Source organism: Eptesicus fuscus, chromosome 8 (genome assembly GCF_027574615.1).
Source record: "Eptesicus fuscus isolate TK198812 chromosome 8, DD_ASM_mEF_20220401, whole genome shotgun sequence".
Lineage (NCBI taxonomy): Eukaryota > Metazoa > Chordata > Mammalia > Chiroptera > Vespertilionidae > Eptesicus > Eptesicus fuscus.
The window spans coordinates 80,488,465-80,510,581 of record NC_072480.1 but is presented as its reverse complement, the minus strand read 5'-3'; the positions used below and the strand labels follow the sequence as shown (position 1 = coordinate 80,510,581).

Below are 22,117 nucleotides of genomic sequence, written 5' to 3'. Positions count from 1 at the left end.
TACCCTTTTATTAGCTAGGATATGTGTGTGTGTGTGTGTGTGTGTGTGTGTGTGTGTGTGTGTGTGTGTGTGATCTTGGAATGCATAATAATCTGGCCACTCAGTGTATATCCTATATAATAAAAGGCTAATATGCAAATTGTCCCCTCTACTAGAAGTTTGACCAGCAGGCAGGCTGGCCAACCACCCATGTCCCCTCCGTCTGGCCAAGCTGGCTGGACCCCACCCATGAAAGAATTCATGCACCAGGCCTCTAGGCCTCTAATATATATATATATATGTATATATACACTGAATGGCCAGATTATTATGTTTTCAGAGATCATAATAATCTGGCCACTCATTTAAAGTTTGACTTGTCCTAGCCAGTTTGGCTAAGTTGATAGAGTGTAGGCCTGTGGACCGAAGGGTCTTGGGTTCAGTTCCTGTCAAGGGCACATTCCTAGGTTGCAGGCTCCTCACCAGCCTGGGTCCTGGTCAGGGCACATGCGGGAGACAACCAATTGATGTGTTTCTCTTACATTGGTGTTTCTCTCTGTCTTTCCCTCTCTCTTCCACTCTCTCTAAAATCAATGGAAAAAATATCCTTGAGTGAAGATTAAAAAATAAAAATTTGGTTGAAGGAACTCCATGTATTAAACAATAACCAGAAAGAAATAAACATGGCTCATATGAATGAATACAAATATAAACAATATAGGAAAATACAAAATTTAAAGTGAATTAAAGCCAATGTTGATATTATTTTATATTCACACACTGACTCATAGGTGCCACATGTTCTTTTAAGTACTTTATGTATAACCTGTCTTTCAATAATTCTAGAATTAGTACCATTACAAAATATAGGCAAGAATGTAGAAAAACTGGTACTTAATTCTTGGTGAAAATGCAGAATGATGAAATGACTTTAGCAAACAATCTGCCACTTACATGCCACTTTGTGGACCCACAATTACTATATGACTCAGGTATTCCATTTCTAAGAACCAAGAAAAATGAAATAAAAAAATTGCACAAAGACCTGTACATTAATATTTATAGCAGCTTTGTTTATAAAAGTGAAAATGTCTACATCAGCCAAATGATCAACAGGTAAATGTATAAACATGTTGCAATGTATATCTTCAATGGCACACTACTTAGAAAAAAACTAATGAATTTTTAATAATCACGACAGGGATGAATGCTTAATGAAAGAAACCAGATAGAAATGAGTACATGCCATATGATTCCATTTATATGAAATTCTAGAATAGATATTGAAAAACAGCATAACATTGGTTTTCTTGAGCTGTGTGGCTATGGGCTTGAAAGAGGGTAATGACAACATTCTTTGTCTTACTTATGGAAATGGTTACATGGCTGTATATATTAGTACCAACACATAATCTGTATACTTAAAATGGATGCACTTTATTGTGTATAAACCCCAATAAAGTTAATATAAAAATTAAAAATATAAAAATGATGAGAAAATAGAGGCAATGTTTGGGGGAAAGTTGATGGGAGTTTGTTAGCTTGAAGGTTGGAGCAGGATCCCAGAGGAGGGTTTGGGGAGGAAGGAAATAATGGCTTCTCCCTCATTGCAGCAACAATTTTTTTTGAAGATTCTAATTATCAAATATATAAAGTAAAAGCTTCTGATTGGTGCCTAAATTAGTTGTTTGGAATATCACCTGCTTATTTACTTAGTCGGCATCCATCCTCTTATGTTTCTATTATCTGTATCTTTATGTATCTATATTTATTTATCCATACTTCTGTGTGTGTACATATGTAATGTACATAATTACAAACCACATAAGATTTTAAAAAAATGTTTTATTTATATCATGTCCTCTGTTTCACAGAAAAAGTCTGATGTTGCGCTATTGGAAAAAACTCTGAAAATACAAATCATTATGGATAAAGCCTTGGTATGCATTATTGATAAATTTCCTCATATTTTTGTTTTGTGTTTAAATACAAAAGAAATAAGAAACATCCTTTCTTTCTTGCAGCACGGAGATATTTTAAAGTGATCAAAATATGTATCTCAGTTCAACAGGGCATAGGATAATGTCAGTTGCCTCTTCATTGAAATAGATATCAATACCAATATTTATGGCATTGATATCTAAATGAATATGAAATTCTAGTAAGAATGTATAACATTTTGTGTGGAAGGCTTCTACTACACTATAATCCATCTATATATATAAAAGCCTAAGCGACCATTATGACCAAATGACTGGAATGACCAGAACAACCAGTTGACCAGTCGCTATGATGTGCACTGACCACCCGGGGGCAGACGTTCAAACTAGAAGTTGCCCCCTGGCGGTCAATGCACTCTCTCAGCCAACCTTCTGCAGCTGGCCAACCTCCCTCAGTCCATCCCCTCAGCCAGCTGGCCAACCTCCCATGGTTTCTTCCCCTGGCCAGCCAACCAACCTCCTGAGGTCCCTCCTCTTGTCCTTCCCCCAGGCTGGAAGGCCTCGATCGGTCCGGCCCCGATTGAGACTGGGCAAGATGGCCCCAATTGGCCCTGATCGATGGCCAGGCCTAGGGACTCCACCCATGCACAAATTCGTGCACCAGGCCTCTAGTTGAAATATAACTAGCTGCAGATATTTCTGAATTTACGCCCAATTGTGGTGAAATTTCCTTTCTTGAATTTATTTCCATTTTAAAACAAGACATTTCATTTTACCCATTTGGTGATCCGTGTTATTGAGTATTTTCTTTTATAAGATTACTAGAGGTCCAGTGCATGAAAATTCACACACTTGGCGCGGGGGAGGGGAATGAATCCCTTAGCCTGGCCTGCATCCTCTCGCAGTCCAGGACCCCTCAGTGGATGTCTACCTGCCAGCTTAGGCCCACTCCCCTAGGGATTGGACCTAAGCCATCAGTTGGACATCTTTAGCGCTGCTGCAGAGGCGGGAGAGATTTCTGCCACCACCTCTGCACTCGCAGCTATCAGCCCAGCTTGTGGCTGAGCGTAACTCCCCCTGTGGAAGCACAATGACCTCCAGGGGGAAGCTCCTGCGTTGAGCATCTGCCCACTGCTGGTCAGTGTGCATCATAGCGACTGGTTGTTCTGAGATTAGGGTCAATTTGCATATTACTCTTTTATTATATAGGATTATATAGGATTTTAAGCTTTATAAACACTTGGATTCCTTGGCAGAAGTTCTACATGTTAATAATGGAAAGAATTATTTATAAGAATATTAATTTAGTTATGGAAATTTTTAACAAAGTCATATGGATTGGAAGTTAAAATGTATAATTTGTCCATTATCACTGATATTTTTCCATCAGGTCTCTCGATGAGTGCCTATATTTTTTTTCATAATAGGAAATATTTTGGTCTCTAAATAATTTTTATTAAAAACAATAACAGGAATGAATAGATGGACAAAATAATGAAGATAAAGTATTTGCATGTTTTCCTGTTTTTAATAATACACACACATATATGTATATATTCATGTACTTTAATAATATACACACATATATGTATATATTCATATACTTTTATATATGCTATTTTGTAAGTGATTTTATGCTGTCTCATATTAATGTGTTATTTCAATTTAATTTTAATATATTGCCTAATCAATATATTTAATATAGTTTAATTGATTTTACTAGCTAATCCCCTTTGGGGGCATTTACATTTTTATTGTTGTTGCTTCTACGTGGGAATAATACTATGTGGCCTCTTCATTAGGATGTTGAACACATCCTAAAATCTCTACAATTTTTACTCACCTTTCCTAGTGTATGTCCTTATTATATTTTTTACTTCCTTTGTGCATATGTGTCTGTGTGCACCCCTTAATTTATTGGTGTGATTACACATGATTTTCCTAATTTGGATTTTTAGCCTTTGAGCTTTAACCTTTTGCACTCGGATGTCGAGTGTTACTCAACATGGTTAGCATCGGTAGCAGCTCAGATGTCGAGCCACACTTGACATGTAATTTCAACGTGGGGGGAAGGGGGATTTTTGTCTATTTTTCCAGTATCTTTTCTTGTTTTCATTAGCATTAAAGGACAAGTAAAATGTAAATGCCGTTTCAACTGATGCCACCACCTAAACTTCACCAATGGCATCTTCAAAGGCTATTTGTTTCTAAGACACATCAGTCACGTGAAAAAGGTTAGACCAGTACACTAACTTCCAGGGGTAGATTATTATCCAATAACTTAGAGCAACATTTAGATGGAAAGCTTCATATAATCATGCCTCACCCTAACACAAAACACAAAGATTGTGTTGTTTGTTCTAACAGAAAAATCAAAGGAGGAAGAAGAGAGATGATTTATATTTGCGAAACATGTGAATGTAAACCAGGTCTTCATGTGGGTGAATGTTTCAAAAAATATCACACCATGAAAAATTATAGAGATTAAAATTACTCTTTGAATGTATCAATAATTTGAAATATAAAAAAATCCAAATAAATAAGTTTGTATGAAAAGAAACTCCAGTTTTTTATTCTACTGCCCCGCTTTGTATAATCTGGGGTATTTAAAAAAATTAAATCCCGAGTAGAATAAAGGAATCGAGAAAAAAAGCAAGCTAGTGCAAAGGGTTTTAACATTGGTTGAACCACTGCCTTTACTAAGTGTCTGCCCTTGTCTGAGAGTTTTTTTCTTTCCTATATTTTCTTTCTGTTGCAAGGCAAAATAACCAAATTCAATACATACATTGTAGTTGAAACTCATGTACATGGGAAAGTTAGAGACCTACATGCAGGAGAGGTTCAGAGATAAAAGGTGGGACTGCAGTATATATAACATTCTGAGTTAGGGATGAGGTAATGTGCTATGGAACTTTCAAAGGGTCACTGCAGGATGATAAGAACAGATATTTAGTAAATAAAAGTTTTCCTTGCCATGTCAATGGGTTAAAAAGATTCTTGCTGTTAATGTCTAATATTTATGATCTTGTGTATTCTTCTTAAAAATGTCCTTATAACTTTTCTTGTAATAGTTGTTTAGAAGTGATGAACTTTGTCAGGAAAGTCTTTATTTTTCCTTTGATTCTAAAAATAAATAAATAAATAAATAATACCCTTACTGGGTAGTGCAATCTTAGTTGTAGGTCTTTGTATTTTGTAACTAAATGTTTTGTGCAGTCTCTTGGCCTGTAAGTTCTGTTGAGTAATCAGCTGATAGTCTGAAGTACCTGATTTTCTCTCTCTGCTTTAAAGATTCTCACTCTGACTTTAACATTTAGCATTTTAATAATGATGTGTATTGGTATGGGCCTTTTTTGGGTTCATCTTGTTTGGGACCTCTGTACTTCCTAGATTTGTATGTCTACTTCCTCTACCAGATTAGGGAAATTTTCTGTCATTTTTTTTTTTAAAGCTTTTCAATTTTTGCTCTCACTCTTTTACCTCTGGTATCCCTATTATGTGAATGTTGGTATGCTTGATGTAGTTCCAGAGGGCCCTTAAACTATCCTCATTTTAAAAAAATTTGTATTTTCTTCCTTTCTTTATTATTCTTTTGTTTGTTTGTTTGTTCTGATTGTGTGTTTCCTGTGACCTTGTCTTCCAGATCACTGCTTTGATCTTCTACTTCACCTTATCTTTTGTTACTTCCCTCTAATGTACTCTTCATTTTTTGTTATTGTATTCTTCATTTCTCACTGGTTCTCTTTTATGTTTTCTATATTCATTTTTTTTGTTTGTTTCCAATCTCTTTGTTGACATTCTCTCTGAGTTCATCTATTCTTCCTCTGAGTCATTGAGTATCCTTAATACCAGTGTTTTGTACTCTTCATGTGATGGATTGCTTTTCTCCATTTCATTTAGATCTGTCTCTGGAGTTTTGTTCTGTTTTTTCTTTTGGGACATGTTTTTTGCCTCCTTGAATTATCTGACTTACTGTGTTTATTATATGTCTCCTGATTTTGGCAGATTTGCCTTATCTAGTAGGTGTCCTGTAATGCCCACTGGCAAGTCTCCATGGTCACCTGAGGCAGATGCTCCATAGTTTCATTTTTGTAGGTTATGAGTGACCTTTTGTTGAAGTTAATCCTTGGTTTCTGTTGGCATGTCAGTGGGTGGGATTGACCCTTAGGTTGACTGGCTTTGAGGGAAAGTTGTGACCTCAGCACATGAGCGGTTGTTCAGGGACTGTCCTCACAAAAAGTGCCTGCTGTGTCTGCCCTTTGGGGGTGTCTTTTTGAAGCAGGTTTGGTGGTGTTCTGCTGTGGTCTAAAGCCTGCCATTGAGTGTGTTGATTCTGGGGCCTCATGAGAGGGACACTTGTGCAGGCTAAGGTCAGCCATTTCCTGTGCTCTGTGAGGGCCATCTGATAGGATCTACAAAGTGATCTGAAGTTGGTTGTTGCCTATGCTTGTAGGTACCTGGGTGTGGCCAGGCTGTGAACTGAAGATGTGATTGGGGCTCTTAGTAAGAGGCATAGGACATGTCCAACACCAGCGGCTGGAGGGGGTGGAACCTTTGAAAGATTTTAAGAAAATCTTCAGCATTAGCCAAGGTGAGTGGCTTATGTGGAAAAATTACTGGGAAATATTCAGGCAGGGTGTGGTGTGTGAGCTGTTGGGGTGGGTTTCAGGGAATCACCAGGGTGGGGCAAAGGGTGTTAGCCAATTTAATGGAGAGGTCAGATTTGGCACCTGAGTGGGTGGAGAAAGCGCTCAACAAAGGAACCACTAGTAGTGTCTGCCCCAGAGAGCTGTCCTGTTCCCTGCTCCTTCAACATTCACCCTGAAGCTAATTAATCATCTCCTCCTTGTATGTCCCTGACACTTTGCAAGTTGCTGTCCTAGTACTGGATTTCAGAGAATGAATTTGTGAGCTAGTGGGTCTGTGCCCAGTACCTTAAAAATCTGCAGCTTCTAGATCTCCAGTCATTTTCTATCTCTCTCAGCTGCAATCCCCACTGGTTTTCACTGCTAAATGTTTTGGGGACTTCTCTTCCTGACCTTGGTGTCCTGGACCAGGAAGATGGGTGTGAGGCTGCAAGCAAAAGGTTGCAGCCTTACACCCATAGATCTCCTCATAGGGGTTTTGCTGAGATAACCCTCACCTTGAGTAGCTGCAATGTGGGTATGGGAGCAGCCTTTTCAGCATTTCTGTTCCTTGTACCATTTTTGTAATAGCTTCTTCTCTTTATCCTAAGTCATAAGACTTGTGTTTAGCTAGTCTTCAGGAGATTCTCTTTGATTTTAGTTGTAATTCTGATGTCATTGTGGGAAGAGGTGAGCACAACATTTACCCATCCCACCATCATGACAGTAAGGCAGCCTAGATTTCTTAATGATTAAGGGAACTATGTTAATATCCTTTACTATGACAGTTAATTTCTATTTATAGTTCTCTTAAAGTTTATTTTACACATTTTTTGCTGTTATTAGTTACCATGAAGTTTAGAATGCTTTCTTCTTTCTGATGAATTGAATATTTTATCAATGTTCAATTATATTGATAAATATTATGTTTATTTTTTGCCTTAAGCTTTTTTATATTAATGTAACTATTGTACTATTAATATAACTCATATTATATGGCATCTGCTTTCTATCTAGTAATTTCTTGGTATATATTTTCATACTTTTAATATTTCTGTGTCTTCATAATGAAGATGTTTTTAAATTTGAATTTGCACATAGTGGGTTTTTCATAGTCTTTGACATTTGGGGTATTGATAATTTGTGATTATTGACTCATTTCCATAATCATATATTTTTTTGTGTTACTTTTCACATGTTTAGCCTTATAGAGGACCATCCTTCCCCATACCACACACATGCTGCAGTGTGTAAATTTATAATGTGGTTTTTTGAGAAAGGTCATATACAGATAAATAACAAAGTGCAAACACTCTCCAATGAGCTATGAGAAGAGAATCATATAGACTCTCTTTTGTCTATATCAGAGACCTATGGCCAATGCATTTTCTTTTCTGTCACTAGTTTTCTGCAGACTTGCTGGAGATTATTGAAAATCTCAAACTGCCACTTTTATGCTTTTCACAAAACAGACATGTGTGTGAACACACAATATGAAGGATTTCAGAGAAAATATTATTTTTGTTCTCTTAAATGAGGGTATATTTTTAAATTTTTTCACGATTATGGTACTCAGAGCTCTGTGTTAGACTAAAAGACTTAGTGGTTTAACTAGAGACTTGAGTTCTGGTTCTTACCCTTAGTATTTATAATCTTAAATTTTGACCCTTAATTTTTGTATGTATAAACAGGAAGATAATCATAACTTTATCATTTTAATAGTATTGAATAATATGTAAATGCTGTAGGTTTATGTCTAAAACTTAAGCATTTGATTAATCTTAATCTTCTGCTTTTATCCTTTCAGTTAGGCACTTATTGTAATATTTTATATCTATTGAAATATGGTAATTTAGTCATTTTCACCAGTAATTAAGAAACAGAATTTGTCTTTCAGTATGGTTATATGGGCTCTGAAGCAGCTGTTGCAACTGAGAAAATTGTCCATATCTTTGGTCTTGTCAACACTGTAAGTTTTTATGATCCATAAGAAACAATCTCATTTATGCAATAACATTATTTGTCTGAGTAAAATTTACATTTTTATAAAAGTATAGTCCTATCAACCTATTTTACTTCCAATTGGTTTCATCTCCAAATTACAGCAAATTGAATATATTAGCATTTCTATAATAGAGATATAATGTTATATTTGTGATTGTCTAAACTGTATATCATGCATCTTCTGTTTTCAGATGTTTTCCCAGCTGAAACTGACTGTTATGTTAACATCTTTGGAGATCTGGTCAGATAAAAATAAGATTTTATGTACTGGGGAAGCTAATGAACTACTACAAAGATTTGTGTCATGGAGAGAAAACAATTTGTTTCAGAGGTCCCATGATATGGCATTCTTGTTGATGTAAGTTCCTTATTTGCATTGAAAATATAGTTTATCAAATTACTTGATATATTAACTATAAAAATTATATACAAAATTTTATATATAATGACAAAAAATAGTGTATGAGTACAATGTTGGCAAAATGCAAAACAAAAACATCAGATAACAAGGTAACATGTGAATCAAAGGTCAGATTTGAGAATTCAGGAGCAACATTACCTAAGAACTAAAATGAATGATGACACTTTGTACATCCTACCTTCTTTTTTTCTTAGCATATTCTGTCTCTCTATTTGCACTATAAGCAAACATTTTTATATACTTTAAAGGTTTTGCTATGTGTAAATCATGGCAATAAGCTATCCTGAGTTTTACATCCTAGAATTATATCCATCCAGTGTTGACAACAGTGTTGATTAATTTTTTTGAAGGATTAGCCACTGCTGGATTCTGGGATGTGTATCAAATAATGTTGAAGCATCTCTTAGCACTTAACTTTGTAGAAACTATCTACCCAAACACAAAAATGATTAAACACATTGGACTTGATATGTAATATTCACATTTTTAAAAACATAACTCTATTGAGGAATCCAATTCTTAAAACATCATTGAGTTATTAATAATTTAAAATGCACTTATCCTCAAGAAAAATTTTATTATTTAGTTATAGGGATTATCCTAATTACATGGGAGCAACATATCATGGAAGGACATGCGATCGAAAGCTTGCTGTAGCAATTGCTCAGGTATGCATTTTATTCCTATTTCTTCAGTAATTACATACCCTTTTGAAAGTTAATATATACTAAGGAAAGTACATATAGTGTATCAACCATACTGTTTTGACAGATTTTAGAAAGTACTTTGTAATGGATTTGGAAACTCAAATGATGAAATTTTAAAAGGATTTTTATAATGGTAAGATACATATACTAGTAAAATATAGTTATCTTAACTATTTTTAAGTATACAGTGCAGTAATGTTAAGTTTATTATATTGTGCGAAACGTATCTGCAGACCTTTTCATCTTGCAAAGTTGAAACTTTATACCCTTTGAGCAACATGGCCCTATTTGCCAAACCTCCTAACTCCTGGCAACCACCATTGTATTCTCTGCTTCTCTGAGTATGACATTTTTACATCCCACGTATGAGGGAAATCATGTAATATTTGTCTTTGGCTTATTTCACTTAGCATTATACCATTCAGGTATATCCAAAGGCAGGGTTTAATTATTTTTATGGTTGAATTATAGTCCATGCATGTATGTATGTATGTATGTATGTATACATGCATATCTGTGTGAGTGTGTGTATGTGTAACATTTTCTTTATCCATTCATTTGTCAATAGACACTTAGGTTGTTTATATAGCTTGGCTATTGTGAATAATACTGCAATGAAATGGCAGTGCAGATATCTCTTCTATTTCAATTATTTTGGATATATACCCAAAACTAGTTTTGCTGTATCATATGGTAATTCTATTTTTAATAACTTGATGAAATGTCATACTGTTTACACCAGTTTATAATCCTAGCAGTTCACATTGCAGCATTAAAACATCACCAACACTTGTTATTTTCTGTTGTTTTTTATCCTCACCTGACCCTAGAACATGTTTATTGATTTTAGAGAGGAAGGAAGGAAGGAAAGAAAGGGAGAAGGGAGGGAGGGAGAGAGAGAGAAAGAGAGAGAGAGAGAGAGAGAGAGAGAGAGAGAGAGAGAGAGAGAATGAGAAACATAGATGTGAGAGAAAAACATCAATTGTTGTAGCCTGGGGAATGAACCTGAAACCTAGGTGTGTTCCCTGAGAATCTAACCTGCAACCCTTTTGTGTATTGGATGATGCTCAAAAAAAATGAACCACCCAGCCAGGGCATATTCTGGGCTTTTAAATAGCAGTCATTCTAATTGATATGAAGTGATAATATCATTGTGGTTTTGATTTGCATTATTATGATTTTAGTGATATTGAGCATCTTTTCATATGCATTTTGGCTTTTTGTATATCATCTCTGGAGAAATGTCTATTCAAATCCTTAGTCCATATTTTAATTGACCTATTTAACTTTTTGTTGTTAAGTGGTAGGAGTTCTTTGAAGTATGGATATTAACCTCTTATCAGATACATGACTTACAAATATTTTCTCCCATTCTGTAGGTTGTCTCTACACTCCATTGTTTGTGCCCTTTAAAACACAAAAAGTTCAAGTTGAATGTAATCCCATTTGCCTATTTTTGCTTTTGTTGCTGGTGTTTTTGGAATTATATTCAAGAAATTATTGTCAAAATCAATGTCATGAAGCTTTTCCTGTATGTTTTATTCTAGGTGTTTTGTAGTTTTGGGTCTTACCTTTAGATTTTTCATCCATTTTGAATTACATTTTGCATATGGTATAATATAAGAGTTCAAGTTTACTCTTTTCCATGTGGGTATTCAGTTTTCCCATCACCATTTTTTGAAGAGACTTATCTTCATTCAATATTCTTGTTGAACAGATTATCTTTTCCTCATTTTGTGGTCTTGATAGCCTTTTTTATAGACCATTTGAACATATATAGTATATGAGGGTTAATTTCTAGGTTCTCTCTTCTATTTCAATGATTTATAGGTTTTCCTTTAAAATATAACACCATTTTTATTGTATTAGCTTTGTACTATCTTTTGAAATCAGTAAAAGTGAGTCCTTCTACTTTGTTCTTCTTTTTCAAATTGTTATTCATGGTCCCTTGAGATTCCACAGGAATTTTGAGATTATTTTTCTTTCTACTTCTACCAGTAAATGCTGTTGCAATTGTTATGGGGACTGCATTGAATATTAAGATTGCTTTTGGGAAGTAGTGACATCTTGACAATATTATGTCCTCCATTTATGGACATGGACTTTTCATTTATTTGTGTCTTCTGTAATTTCTTTCAGCAATATTTTGCAGTGTTCAAGTCTTTGAAAACCTTGCTTAAGTTTGTCCCTAAGTATTTCACTTTTATATGCTATTGCAACTTGAATTATTTTCTTTTTTAAAAATAGACATGATTGTATTTTAGTACACAATTTTTGTCTAGCCAAAAAATAAAATACTGCAGTAAAATAATAACAAAAATCATGGTATTTCATTTGCAATGCATGACAAATGGTTAACGGAGCTTTTAGAAACCAGTAACAAAAACACTAATCAGCCCAAGGAACTGAAAAAAAAGAAAGAAAGAAAGAAAATGAAATAATACAAATGACAATTAATGATTAAGAATTTATGATGATTGAGCTGAACAATGATAATTTCTTTGGAATATCACACAATCAAAGAATAAAGACACTAATATCTATGATATCCATTTTCAGTTTTGAATGATTTTGTACAGTTTCTACTCTCTTAAGCAAACACTGGGACATAGATTGATGAGGAGTGTCTACATTATGGAAGAGCTACAGTTTTGACTAAAAATATAAATTTAGGGTACCTTGGCCTTAGGATTTCAAATTTCTGGAAATTATTTCAACAAATTAGTTGAACAAATTCAAAATGAGCTATATAATAACCAATATATATGCCCCAAAGCACTACTTGCCTATCAACTGTTCATCAACACAAACCAAAAGGATGTGCACAAAACTCCATTAATAATAGATAACAGCATAGGGAATCTAGTCAATAAAATTATGACAACTATGTATGGTGCCAAGTGGATACTAGAAATATCGGGGAGAAACTTTGTGAAGTATATGGTTGTCTAATTACTGTGCTGTACACCTAAAACTAATACAAAATAATACTGAATGTAAACTGTAATTGAAAAAAAAAAAGAGTATATAACACTGGGGAGCAAAATTAAAAGGAAAACAAAGGCACTTGAAGTAAAACTATATACTTAACAAATGTCTATATCCTCTAGAATCTCAAATAGATGATTTTTGATGAAAATATTTTACCCTATGATGAGTGAAATTAGGAACATAGGCACTTAGTACTCATGAGAGCACTGGGGTAAGGCCTTGCAATGACAAGTCCTAGGCTTCTCTGTAATGATGTCTCCCCCATTCCCCCTCCTGGGATTCAGTCCAATAGCAACAATGAAAACAGTCAACATGCCTGGGTACCATTCTCTCCATGACACACTTTAGGTCACTTTCAAACATGAGGTTTCTGAGTCTCATGTTTCTGATCCACAGGGAATGTCCACTGCAGTTGAGATTATTCATTTTAAGTGTATGGATACACAATACATTTGTTTTGATTTTATATCCTGCAATTCATTTATTAGTTCTAAGACTTTCTTTTATGTGGGATCTTGAACACAAAGATTTAAAATATTCAACGAACTCCACCTAGGGTAAATTCAAAGAGAATCACAAAAAAGACACATTATAATAGGAACAAAGGCCAAATACAGACAGAGAATGATGAATGCAGCCAGAGAAAACTTTTAAATCTTCGTGTTCATTTTCTGCCTCAGTTTAGGCCACTGTTTCTCCAATTAAGGTCTCTGCCCCTTTCTCTAACCCTTTTCTTTAGTAGACTCTCATAATCCATAGACTGGTCTGCTTGTCAGTGCCCATGGGCTCTTTATAATTTCTTTATTCTTTTTCTTTTTTATCCTCTGACTCAGTGATTCCAATTGACCTATATTTAGGACTGATTGATTCTTTTGCCTTATTAAGTCTGCTTTGAATCCCTCTAGGGAATTTTTAAGTTCATTTATTGTATTTTTTTAGTGTAAGAATTAAATATTTTTGTTAATATTATACCTGGAATTTTATTTAAACATTTAAGACTGGTTCATCATTTGAAAATCAATTAATGCAATCTAGCCCATCCGCATACCAAAGAGGAAAAATCATGTGATCATATCAATAGATATGGAAAAAGCATTTCACAAAATCCAATACCATTTATAATTTAAAAATATGGCAGACTAGGACTAGAAGGGAAATCCTTCAATTGAGAAAGAACATTTATAAAAAATCTTATAACTAATATCACTACTTTTTGGTGAGAAACTGAATGCTTTTCCACTAAGATATGGAAAAAGGCAGGACTATAGCTTGCCACTCCAATTTAATATTGTACTGTGAGGGAGAAACACAACAACAAATGCTGTGAGGATGTGAAGAAACAGGATCTCTCATTCATTGTTGATGAGAATGCAAAATGGTGCAGAAACTGTGGCAAACAATTTTCAATTTCTTACAAGATTTGACATACTCTTACCATATGATCCATATATTGTTCTCTTTGGCATTTACACAAATGAGTTGAAAAATTACACCCACATACAAACCTGCACATGAATGTTTAGAGCAGCTTTATTCATAACTACCAAATATCAGAAGCATCCGAGATGTCCTTCAGTAGGTGAAGGGGTAAACAAACTGGGGTAAATCCATATTAAGGAATATTATTTTGTGACTAAATAATGGACAATTTAGTCACTAAAAGACATGGAGAAAATGTAAGTCATTAGTGAAAGAAGCCAATCAGAAATGGCTAAATATCATGTAATTCCAACTCCATGACATTGTGGAGAAAGAAAACCTGTGTAGATAGTAAAAGATCTTTGGTTGTCAGGGGTTTATGTCTTCTAGACATTACTGCAATAAATAATCTGTAAACATACTATCTATTTTATTTTTGCCTTTTTTTTAAACAAAAGAAATGCTACTTGAAAGGTGTTATAGTACTTTGCCTTATTCAGAAAAAATTTAATTTGACTTTTATTCCTAAAACTACTTATGAAGTCAAAACTAAATGCCAACTTAACCCTTAAGAATTTGTATATTTTTTTTGTGGGAAAATAATACAGTGACTGAAACAATGCTTATTCTAAAAAATATTTAAATTATTTTTATTTAAATCAGCAACATATAATAAAAGTGTAAAATAGCATTAATTTTATCTGTTTCATGTCAATGACATTTGGATTAAAAAAAACACTTCTTAAAATAGCCCACTACAATTTACCATATTTTCATATTCCTAAGAAATTATTGAGCTTTGGAATGCTATTTTCTTAAATGTGTATTTGCGTTTAGATAGTATGCCCACAAATTATTTATTGAAATTATCAAATAGGTGAAGAAATAACTTAAGCAACATATTTTTTTTTGTATTTAGTATCCAAAGAGGATGTCTTTAGAGGCATTTTCAGTTGTTATTGCACAGCTGCTTGGAGTTAATCTGGGATTAAGATATGATGACATCTATAATTGTTACTGTCCTGGAACTACATGCATTATGAATCCTCAAGCAATGTAAGATGTTGTTTCTATCAATCTATATATTTTTTGGTAAATGTTTGCAGTAGTTTTTGATGTATAATCTCTTACAATATAACTTAAGAGTAAGAAGATTTTTATTACATATATTTGTGCTTATTTAAAACTTATGAAATAAATCGAGGATTTGATATTGTAGAAAATGTGCTTAATATTTCTACATTCAATGTCTTGAAAGAAAGTGTTTGCTATAAAGACTTTCTGGGGCTTATAGAGTCTTGAAATGAAATTTATCATTTAAAAAATGTAACAAGCATTGACTGTGTTGTAGAGTTGTGTGTGTTTGCCTTACCAATGGTTAACAAGATAGGTAAGTTCTAAATATCTTAATGTTAGCTCATTAGGGACAGGAAAGAAAAAAGTGGCCATAGAATAAACAAAATATAAACATCTTATGATAGGTGCCCAGAAAGAGGTAAATAGGGAATACATGGGGAGAGAAAACTTACTAATAACGTGGCCTAGGAAATAATTCTGTACGGACCTAAAGAGAAGGAATGAATATGGTCATGTAAAGAACGTGTTAAGTACTTTTTAGGGTAAGCAAGTGAGTGATACTTGGATAGCAAGAAGCTTGAGAAACTCAACAGATTAGAATATGGAGATTGAGGGGGGAGGGTGATAAAAATGCAAAACAAAAGAAATAGCTGGGACTAGAAGGACATATATAGAAGGCATAAGGAAAATAAAGTGAAATGCAAGGAGGCTAAAGAACACTAAGTCAGGGGAAGAAGTCCAGTAGTAACTAACATAGGGTATGTAGGAAAGAGCCTGATTGTGTAATCATGATGTGAAAGGTGGGATTTTATGATCAATGTAGCAAACTACATTTTAAATTGATTTATATAGTATGGCTAATAAAAATTATCTTAAAAATGAATGAACAATACATCAGAGGGAAATATTATAATAACATTGGGGAGATGATTCTCATAATTACAGCAATTTATTAAGATTGAGAGAAATGAAAATGGCAAGTTTTATTGTAGATTTTTGGATATCAAGGCTTATTAACAGATATTGAAAAAGGCAAATATTAGGAATGGAGAAGTTGCAAAATCTTGAGGCATTTTGTATATGTTATATTGGAGGCACTGAGTCATTCATTAGAGTTAAGTGCACAGTTATCAAATCAGGATCTCTGAGGACAAGGGATCTAGAGTGTGTGAGCCATCAGCATATTGATGGGAATTAAAACCATGGTCAGACCATTTAGAAAGGAGTTGAAACTAGTGAAAGAGGTGCCCTAAGATGTAGCTTTGCATTCTTGTCATAGAAAGGAAGGCAGTATTAGAATAAAAACCAAGATAAGATGGCTCCTTACCTGGGGAGGACTATATTTTTAAAAAGGGAGAAGATGGAAGTCAGAGGATAATTTAATATCCCCAAGTCTCTGACAAACTAAAGAGTAAAACTAGGGGAAAAAAAAGCACACCAAAAATCAAAAGCATATTCTATGTTTCCCAAACTGGAACACACCAAGGACACCAACAGGTGGGTTCAATCCACTAACAAAATAAACCTGCATGAAGTAAGAAGCTGTGCAGGAGGAAATGAAATTAACATAGTGGGACCTCTAAAAATCTCACAGACCTGGGAGCTCAGAAATCATTGACTCATCTGCACACCCCAAAGTTGACCCCATTGAGCCTGAAATACCAGTAAGCTCATGTCACTACAAGAACCCAAATTGGTGGGGAAATTGCAAATTCCAGGTGAGAGTAAATGTACTAAACATTTCTTAAGATTCTGGAATGGCATTGGTCTCTGTGCTTTAAAAATCTAATAATGAGGATGTGTAGCACTCAGATAATATTTTTAAAACACTATTCTCCACTACAAGGACCTGGAACACCTTGGAGCAATGATTGATTCCAGGGCCACAGCAGAGAAAATACAAATAAGCCTGGAACACCTTGTGTCAGAATATAAGGTGGTGGTCAAAGAATTATGGTGATTTGTCAAAGGAACACCTTGGCCAGTTTGAAGGGGCTCTCTTTAGCCAAATATGTGACCATTTGAATGTCATAAATAATAATGATAGTAATGTGTTATAACTCATTTAGTTAGGAAAACATGATTCCATAATCACATAAATACATGAATGAACAAATTGGAAATTTAGAAATGGGATATTTACTTAAAAATAAATTACTCCTCTCCAAATAATTATTAGCTGATAAGGAAAAAAAGTAATTTTAGAGTGAAGACTGGCAGATACACCATTAATCCATTACTCAAAGTAATTTTTATCAGTAATATAACAAATAAAAAATATGTGCCATTTATTAACATGCAGTGAAATAAATTCAGCAACACTCTTGTGATAATCTTGCATAACATCAATCATCATAATAAAAGGCTAATATGCAAATGGTCATCTCGCTATGATACCATAAGGACTGATCAGCAGGGACTTGAGGCTGCATGGCACCGGGCCAGGGCCCAGGCACCTGAAGCTGCGCCCCCCACCCCAGCGCCAGGGCCAAGAGACCTGAGGCTCCACCTCCTGCCCTGGTGCTGGGTCCAAGAGACCTGAGGCCATGACCCCCTGAGGCCACGCCCCCCGCCCTGGCTCCAGGACATGAGGCTGCATTCCCCCGCCTGGTGGGGCTTGATGGGGGTGGGGCCAGCCAGGTCTTGGTCTTGCCCAATGGTGGTGGGACCAGCCGGACACTTCTATTATAGAGAAAGGGCAAATAGCAATATTAAAATATTTTCTCTAATTAATTCCCTTTTAATGTGCATTCTTGTCATAGAAAGGAAGGCAGTATTAGAATAAAAACCAAGATAAGATGGCTCCTTACTTGGGGAGGACTATATTATAAAAAAGGGAAAAGATGGAAGTCAGATGGTAATTTAATATCCCCAAGTCTCTGACAAACTAAAGAGTAAAACTAGGAAAAAAAACTGGGCCACTAGTACTATCTAATAAAGAGGGCATATGCTAATTGACCATCACACTCTCACAAAGATGGCTGCGCCCACAGCCATTTAGTTAGGAAAACATGAGGAAATATGCTAATTGACTGTCACGCCCTCACAAGATGGCAGCATCCACAACCACAAGATGGTGGTGCCCAGTCCCCTCAGCCCCGCCTCATCCAGCTGGAGTCCCCCAGACCCCTCAGCCCCACCGGGGGGTGGCAGGTGCTGTGCGCCTCATCCAGCCGGAATCCCCCAGTCCCCTCAGCCCTGCCTCATCCAGCCAGAGTCCCCAGTCCCCTCAGCCCTGCCTCATCCAGCCTCAGTCTTCCAGTCCCCTCAGCCCTGCAGGGAAGGCAGAGGGGGCGATTGGGCCGGCAGGGGAGGGCAGTTGGGGACAATCAGGTCAGCAGGGGAGCAGTTAGGCATCAATCAGGCCAGCAGGGGAGCAATTAGGGGGCAATCAGGCTGGAAGGCAGAGTGGTTAGGGGCAATCAAGCAGGCAGGCAAGTGGTTAGGAGCCAGTAGTCCCGGATTGTGAGAGGGATCCCAGATGGGAGAGGGTGCAGGCTGGGCTGAGGGACACCGCCCCCCCCCCCCTGTGCACAAATTTCATGCACCAGGCCTCTAGTGTAATTATAAGGAAGTATTTCATAAATTGAAATTGAGGGACAATTTACCAAAAAATCAGTCTGTAGCGATAAAACTTTTGAGGTCATAAAATCCAATGAAAAATCATAGGTGACTAGACTAAGGAGACACGAGAACTAAATGCAATGATTGATTCTGAACTCTATCCTTTTGCTAGCGAAGTTTCAATATTATGCTGAAGGAAAATTTTGAATGAAATTTTAGGATTAGGCATTGATAATATGTTATTATTTCCTGGTCTTAAAGTATCTGTTTTAGGAGAATTCATTTCTATGTATGAATCATCCATTAAAATATTTACACTTATAAAAACATGCTAGCCCTGGTTGGTGTCGGTTGAGCATAGGCTCATGCACAAAGGGGTGCTGGTTCAATTTCTAGTCAGAGTACATGCTCAGGTTGAGGGCTTGATCCCTGGGAGGAGCCATGCAGGAGGTAGTTGATAGATGTTTCTCTCACTCCCTCTCCCTTCCTCTTTCTCTAAAATTAATGAGAACATATTTAGAAAAATAGTCTGATGTGAACTTACTTTTTACTGTTTCAAGAAAAAATATTGGACTATATTTATATCATTTTTCTAAGTTTGAGATTGTTATACAATTAAACAAAAACTCGTTCAACAGTACACATAGAAATATAGAAATTTGAAATTAAGGAATAATCTAAGACTCATAGATTTTATATACTTAACGTTGAGATCTTTTGATTGTTACTAAGGAACAAGTGTTGATGATTTTTCACTAACACAATCAACTATCTTTTCTTCTTTAATTTTCCATACATATTTTCTAGTATACTTAATATTCTTAATTATAATTAGTGCTACTTATAATAATGATTATAAATGTAATGTTGACAATAATAATGCAAAAATGAATAATGGGACATACTTAAATAGATTTTTGGGTTCCAGGCATTGTTGTTTTTAATATATTCTAACTCATGTCACCTTAACTTCTCTACTTTCTAGATTCTATTACATTAAATTACAATATAAATGAACTTGCTGCTTACATTTATGACTTACATTAAAAATCAAAACACCCTCCCCTCCTTCTTATTTTTCTCTGACTGAAGTTGTACAGAATTAATAGTGCTATATTGAAGAGTGTGACTTCGATAGTTATTTTATCTGAAGAATATAATTTAATTTTAGACGTTCCCGTGGTGTAAAGTCGTTTAGCAGTTGCAGCGTGGATGAATTTAAACATGTAGTTTCACAGCCTGAATTTGAATGTCTTCAAAATCAAACCATTTCCAAAGTGGTGGTCCAAGGAAGACAATCAAGGTGTGGTGATAAACATTTGGACGTTGGAGAGGAATGTGATTGTGGCTCTCCAGAGGTTAGTGGCAAACATTGATAGCTTACCTAAAGATTCATTTTTGCTTGGTTGTCCTATAGTGCTATAAATATAGATGTGATACAAAAGGGGGCTTTTGTCAAATGCTGCACCATTTTATCAAATTTCTAAGACATGGAGATATGGGACATGTGAGAACTAACTCATCTGAATTTGAAACATTTGAAGAATTTAAGTATGGAGTAAGTATAGCATGGATTCAATAAGATTTTCTTTATTGTGTAATCAGTAATAGCAACACTCACCTTTCTATATCACAAATACAAGCACCTTGAATAATATAATCATCACCTAAATCATCTCCTGAATTCTCCCCAAGTGAGTGCATTGGTTCCCTAAGTTATAAAATGTGTGTTATTTACCTCCCGATACTTGCATCTGGGGAACTTCATTTATTTTAACCTGATTGCATAGGACTGAATAAATCATAATGCATCATTCATTATTGTTCTATTTGGTGTTTTTTGTGTGTTTTTTTGCTATTATTTTTTTTCAGTTGGGCTTGGTAAGATGACTAATCAAAGAAGTTTGTTGTGCCTGTCTTCATATACTTATGCATGGTGAAGTTGATTGAAATAGATTTTCTAGAAAATATGAAGTCTCTAATTATAAGGAATAAAATTCTGTATAACTTGATTGCATTATAATTGTAAGAGAATGATTCAAGTCTTCTGTATCTTTATTAATTTTGATTGCTTTACCCCTCAGCACTTGAGAAATAATATTGATACCTCCAACGATCCAGTTGTATTTTCCTAACTCTCACTAGAACTTAATTCATTCTTTATATTTTGAAGCTGTTTTATGGTGCAAACTTATATGCAATTGATATAACTCCCTAGAAATTAACTTTTACCTACAAAGAGTGAATCTTCTTATATCTATGTTGCTTTCTGTTTTAAGTATATTTGGTCTGACATATCTACCTCTAACTCCATCTCTGTCTCTGTCTCTGTCTCTCTCTCTCTCTCTCTCTCTCTCTCTCTCTCTCTCTCTCTCTCTCTCTCATTTCTGTCTCTGTCTTTACTCTGACTCTGTCTCTATATCTCTAGGTTCCTTTGAGTTGGCATTTCCCCGATATTACTCTATTCTTATTTAGTTTTTCTGTACTATTTACTTCAGTATCTACAATGTTTTAATTTATTATTTGATCTGTATTTGATGTGTAAAATTATCAGTTTAGATGTTATTGTGATTAATAGTTTGCATAATTTAAAAATAAACGGAGGTCCATGGTTTAGTCATATTTTCTTTTCTTTTTTTACCTTATGGCTTCTTTCTGTTCCAGGATCTCTTCCAGGATCCTTATTGTATTAAGTTATTATGACTCCTTAAACCCCTCTAGAATGAAGTTCTGTAAGTGTAGTTCTCTCAAAATTTTTATATTTTCTATGTCCATTTTGTTACATTTGTTTTCTAATTTAATTTTAGCTTATTTTTTTTTGACCTGTGTGATCTTCCCCCCACTATTTTCACTGATTTAGTGGGTATACATTTTTTTCTTCTTTAGTGATTATCTTCTCATTTTGACCATGACTGTTCTTGCAAGTCTGTTGCTGCATATGTGCCTGCAGTTCTTTAGGGTATATACTGATAAGTGAATGTGCTATAGCCTTTCATCTATTCTAGTATGACCCTTTGTATATCTGTGATGTCTGTGATAACTTCTCCTCTTTCATTTCTGATTTTATTTATATGAGTCTTTTCTTTTTTTTGCTCACTGAGTCTGGCCTGGAGACTGTCATTTTATTAGTCTTTTCAAAGAACCAGTTTTTTGTTGTATTAATTTTTGTATAGTCTTTTTCTTCTCCATTTCATTTAATTCTGCTATAATTTTTATTATTTCCTATCTTCTGATGACTTTGGGTTACCTTTGACCTTTTTCTAGTTCTATTCTTTTTTAAAATTATTTTCTTATTAAAAATTTTAATGTTGACACTATTGCACATGTCCCCCATCCCACCCCCCTTTGCCCACCTGCACCCAACCCCACCTCTCTTTACCTTGACCTTCA

General features: G+C 35.0%; 1 protein-coding gene across 2 annotated transcripts in view; it reads left to right on the top strand.

Annotated features, from left to right (window-relative positions):
- LOC114233229 (A disintegrin and metallopeptidase domain 3-like) overlaps positions 1–22,117 on the top strand; it is a 95,491-nt gene that overhangs the window by 32,467 nt on the left and 40,907 nt on the right. For both annotated transcript variants that reach the window (XM_054720318.1, XM_028152478.2), the window contains exons 7-12: positions 1,854–1,919; positions 8,442–8,513; positions 8,740–8,906; positions 9,556–9,637; positions 15,006–15,142; positions 19,899–20,085. In XM_054720318.1, coding sequence (XP_054576293.1) covers positions 1,854–1,919; positions 8,442–8,513; positions 8,740–8,906; positions 9,556–9,637; positions 15,006–15,142; positions 19,899–20,085 — 711 coding nt within the window. The remainder of the gene's footprint in view (positions 1–1,853; positions 1,920–8,441; positions 8,514–8,739; positions 8,907–9,555; positions 9,638–15,005; positions 15,143–19,898; positions 20,086–22,117) is intronic.